Source organism: Helicoverpa zea, chromosome 17 (assembly GCF_022581195.2).
Source record: "Helicoverpa zea isolate HzStark_Cry1AcR chromosome 17, ilHelZeax1.1, whole genome shotgun sequence".
In the NCBI taxonomy this organism is placed as follows: domain Eukaryota; kingdom Metazoa; phylum Arthropoda; class Insecta; order Lepidoptera; family Noctuidae; genus Helicoverpa; species Helicoverpa zea.
In genome coordinates this window covers 1,581,105-1,584,852 of record NC_061468.1, presented here as the reverse complement: position 1 = coordinate 1,584,852, position 3,748 = coordinate 1,581,105, and the positions used below count along the sequence as shown (strand labels likewise).

At 35.6% G+C, this 3,748-nt stretch overlaps 1 protein-coding gene across 1 annotated transcript; it reads right to left on the bottom strand.

Annotated features, from left to right (window-relative positions):
- Positions 1-323: 323 nt before the first annotated feature.
- Positions 324-2,943, bottom strand: LOC124638470. Its single transcript, XM_047175441.1, has 5 exons — positions 2,320-2,943; positions 1,523-1,723; positions 1,234-1,314; positions 863-1,028; positions 324-487 (listed from the first exon to the last, which is right to left on the bottom strand). The coding sequence occupies exons 1-5, from the start codon at positions 2,941-2,943 to the stop codon at positions 324-326; spliced, it is 1,236 nt and encodes a 411-aa protein (XP_047031397.1).
- Positions 2,944-3,748: the final 805 nt, after the last annotated feature.

Here is a 3,748-nt window from a genome sequence, read left to right as displayed (position 1 = left end):
CGCGGGTGAAACCGCGGGAAAACGACTAGTATTATATAAGTACGGTTAAATAACAAAAATATTCTACATTCCAACAAATAGTTTATTGAAATCCGCACTTGTTGACGCACTGTACCCAAACCACTTCTTCTTCTCGGCTTCCCATATGATTCACAATTCTTTGAGTAAAATCTTCATCATACGGCTGGTCCCAATATTCGATCTATCTATTCCTCGGATTCCTCACTAGAGATAGCAATCTGACACTAATCGCATGAGGACAAGGTCAACATTCTATCTCCAGTTAGCAAATCAACAGATAGATAAGTTTTTGCAACTGACCTTCAGTGCATGTTTTGCAGCATGATAATAGAATACGTAACTATGGTGGATGCGAGAGAAACCAGTAGAGTATACTCGATGGTGAAGAATTGGACTGCATGAAACTTAATCGGTCTGGTTATGAGGAGGTTGCGGAAATGTTCTAAGGTAGTCGTCAGGCTGTTAGCTAAAAATAGAGAAAATAACAAACATTATTAGGTTTATTGTTATGGGAGATGGACAAAATAGCAGGATCCATATTTTTGCATAGGTTTTCAAATCTTAGCTACAAGATACTTACAATATAGCATTTAACTTTTTTATTTGTACACCTTTACTCATTGATCACTTTATTTTTCTTTGTCGACTTAAACGTCTTCTATGGAAGAAGAGCATATACATATTTTTCCTTTTCAAAGAAGCCCAGAGTTTTAAATATTTATCTTTTTAGATTGTCTTTCGCTCATCTACATTACTTTTATCACTTATTAGTCCTCCAACTATACCGATATCAACTTCAACCTTATCCTCATCAAAATAAGACCCATAATCCCATACTCACAATTCTTCTTATTGACCAGCACCAAGTCTATAATGTTCAGTATCCTGTCGCTCTGTTTGTAAGCCTGTTCGCATCTGTACACTATGATGAACGAAACTGCTCCCCAGTTAAGAAACTTGATCATGCTGGCGAACGATAGCAAGCGGGAACTGCCGTTTGGGGGTACCTGTAAGTCAATCAAAGTCAAAGTCAATTCAAAGTCAAAGTCAAAGTATCAATATGCAGATATGACTGGTTGGTTAGCCGCTGGGGCTGCGGGATTATTCGAAAGAGTTACCGCGGCCCTGGTACATAAAGGGCTTGTCTACCAGTGTCTTCGAAATGGTATTTTTGACTTATACTATCTAAGAAATAAAATAAAAAAAACTCACCATTGCCCCAGTCGTAAATCTGATGAATAAGTTGGACAACTTGATCATATTGACGAGGAAATTAATGCAGAGTATTAAAAGCTGCAAAATAAACGTATATAATATAAGTCACATTTATGAACACATTTCAAAGCCCGTGACTAACAATTTAGTAATGACTCTTTGGGTCTAACGATTTCTAAGAATCACAATTATGCTCTAACAGACTATTAATTTGAAAAAATCTGCCATAAACCGGCTTACTAATAATATAAAGAAAAGCTAGTCTTCCTATCTTCACTTTACTTACCCTTAAACCATATTTGCCATTCAAGTAGTATGCTTGTTCCACCAAAAGGAGGTAGCATCTATTGAAGCCAATAACTTCAGTGAAACGACTGTAGTTGAGGGTCTTCAAGGAATCCACCCGGCACCTTCCAGAATCTGTCTTGGTAGCCCAAGTTTTATCATCCTCATTGGGTATTTCTTGGTTCGGACAATTGTAGTAGCTCTGTTAAATTAAGCACCAGTAGTTTTATTTGGACTCAATATTTAAAAATAAGCAAGCTTTCAAATGTGAAAATACTAGTTATCAAAATATTTCAGTTCATATTCAAGGTTACGGCTTAGTGGGTAAAGAACCAACCTCTCAAGTATGAGGGCGCGGGTTCGAATCCAGGTCAAGCAAGTACCAATGCAACTTTTCTAAGTTTGTATGTACTTTCTAAGTATATCTTAGACACCAATGACTGTTTCGGATGGCAATGGCACTTTAAACTGTAGATCCCGGCTGTCATTGAACATCCTGGACAGTCGTTACGGGTAGTCAGAAGCCAGTAAGTCTGACACCAGTCTAACAGGGTCACCAGTCTCAGGGTTGCCCGGGTAACTGGGTTGAGGAAGTCAGATAGGCAGTCGCTTCTTGAAAAGCACTCAGCTGAATCCGGTTAGGCTGGAAGCCGACCCCAACATAGTAGGGAAAAAGGCTCAGAGGATGATGATGATTAATTAAGGTTAAGGCTATTATTTTAGGTGCACAGCACATATGTTATGGAGAACACATAGATGTAAAGGCCACAAAAAATATGCATAACAAAAGCTACATACCTCAAGAAGTTCTTTCATCGACTTCAGTCGATATTCTAACTGTACCATGTGACATACTCCATCCAATGCGGTAAGCATACTCAAGAAAAAATAAAAATTGTTCAACGAGATCAAAAGGGATGAAGACGATTGGTAACCATCAGACCAACTGATGTGATCAATTGTAGCACTTATCACAAACATTATCATGGAGATCCAAATAATATTCAAGATCAACCTTCTAATTTCATCATAGGAATTCATGCCTAACAACTGATCAATGTGGTCGAAAGACTTAAAGTACTTCAAGTAGTTGTCTCTGCCTTTCTTGTTGATAAAAACTAAATCAACGATATACTCAATATAACCGATAACGTAGGTCAATTGTATGACATCAGCAAATGTGAGAGAAGAGAAATTTTGCACGAAGGAGTCCCACCGATCAAAATTGGTGATTAAAAAGAGAACGTTGAGGAAAGCTAGAACAGTGACGTAGATTATATTTTTGGTTAACGACCACGATGATTTTAATTCTCCATTTTCTCGGTAGATACATGATAAGTTGAATATTCTTAGCAGCCAGTTTACTGGTTCTATAGTGTAGAATGTATCTTTGATGATTTTATTAGCCACTGATATTTTCATACTGTCTTCTTTGACGTGTTCGCGTTTAATATCTCATGGTTGTTGTATGTCATTCTTTTTATAGTCGTATTGGCACCACTTAACACTATTAAATTAATTGCTTGAAAGGTTATTTGTTTGTTATTATTCTAATGTATCTTCACATGCGGTATGTAACATTCATTCGATGTTTCTAATAATACTGTCCTTACTTGCGATATTCAGTTTGAACGTAATTCGATATGCGTGTTCTTTTTGTCGTAATATTATTATCGATGATGATAAAAATAATATTCGATTCAATGTATAAGCCTTCATTGATGTTACCATCAATTGAATTATTCTATATACCTACATTCTATACGTGAGTATAAAAAGCCAGATCGATATTTAACACAAACTTGAAGTTTGTATTGCTTAATATTGTACAAACATGCAGTGTCTTTATTACACGTCATGTTTTCTACTATATATTATGACACATTTATATCATTTTCCAACAGCGTCGTAATATACTTTTTCAACACCACACACATTTATGTAACACCACGGGTGGAATACCGAAAAAAAATTAAAATAACCCAAGAAATAAAATAAAGAAGTTTTCAGTTACAAAATCTTTGTCATAATAATATATGTAGTTGAGCAACCAAAAGTTAAACATCATAGTCATGCTTCATTGAATATTTTCAAAATTAATATTTTATTTCTGTCTACCAACGTAATACAAAATAGTAGAAAAAAAATATAATCAATTTAATGGTGTTAAAAGGTAAATGAATAATTCCATCTTCTATAAGTTCGGCCATTCAGAGAATGCGTTCCT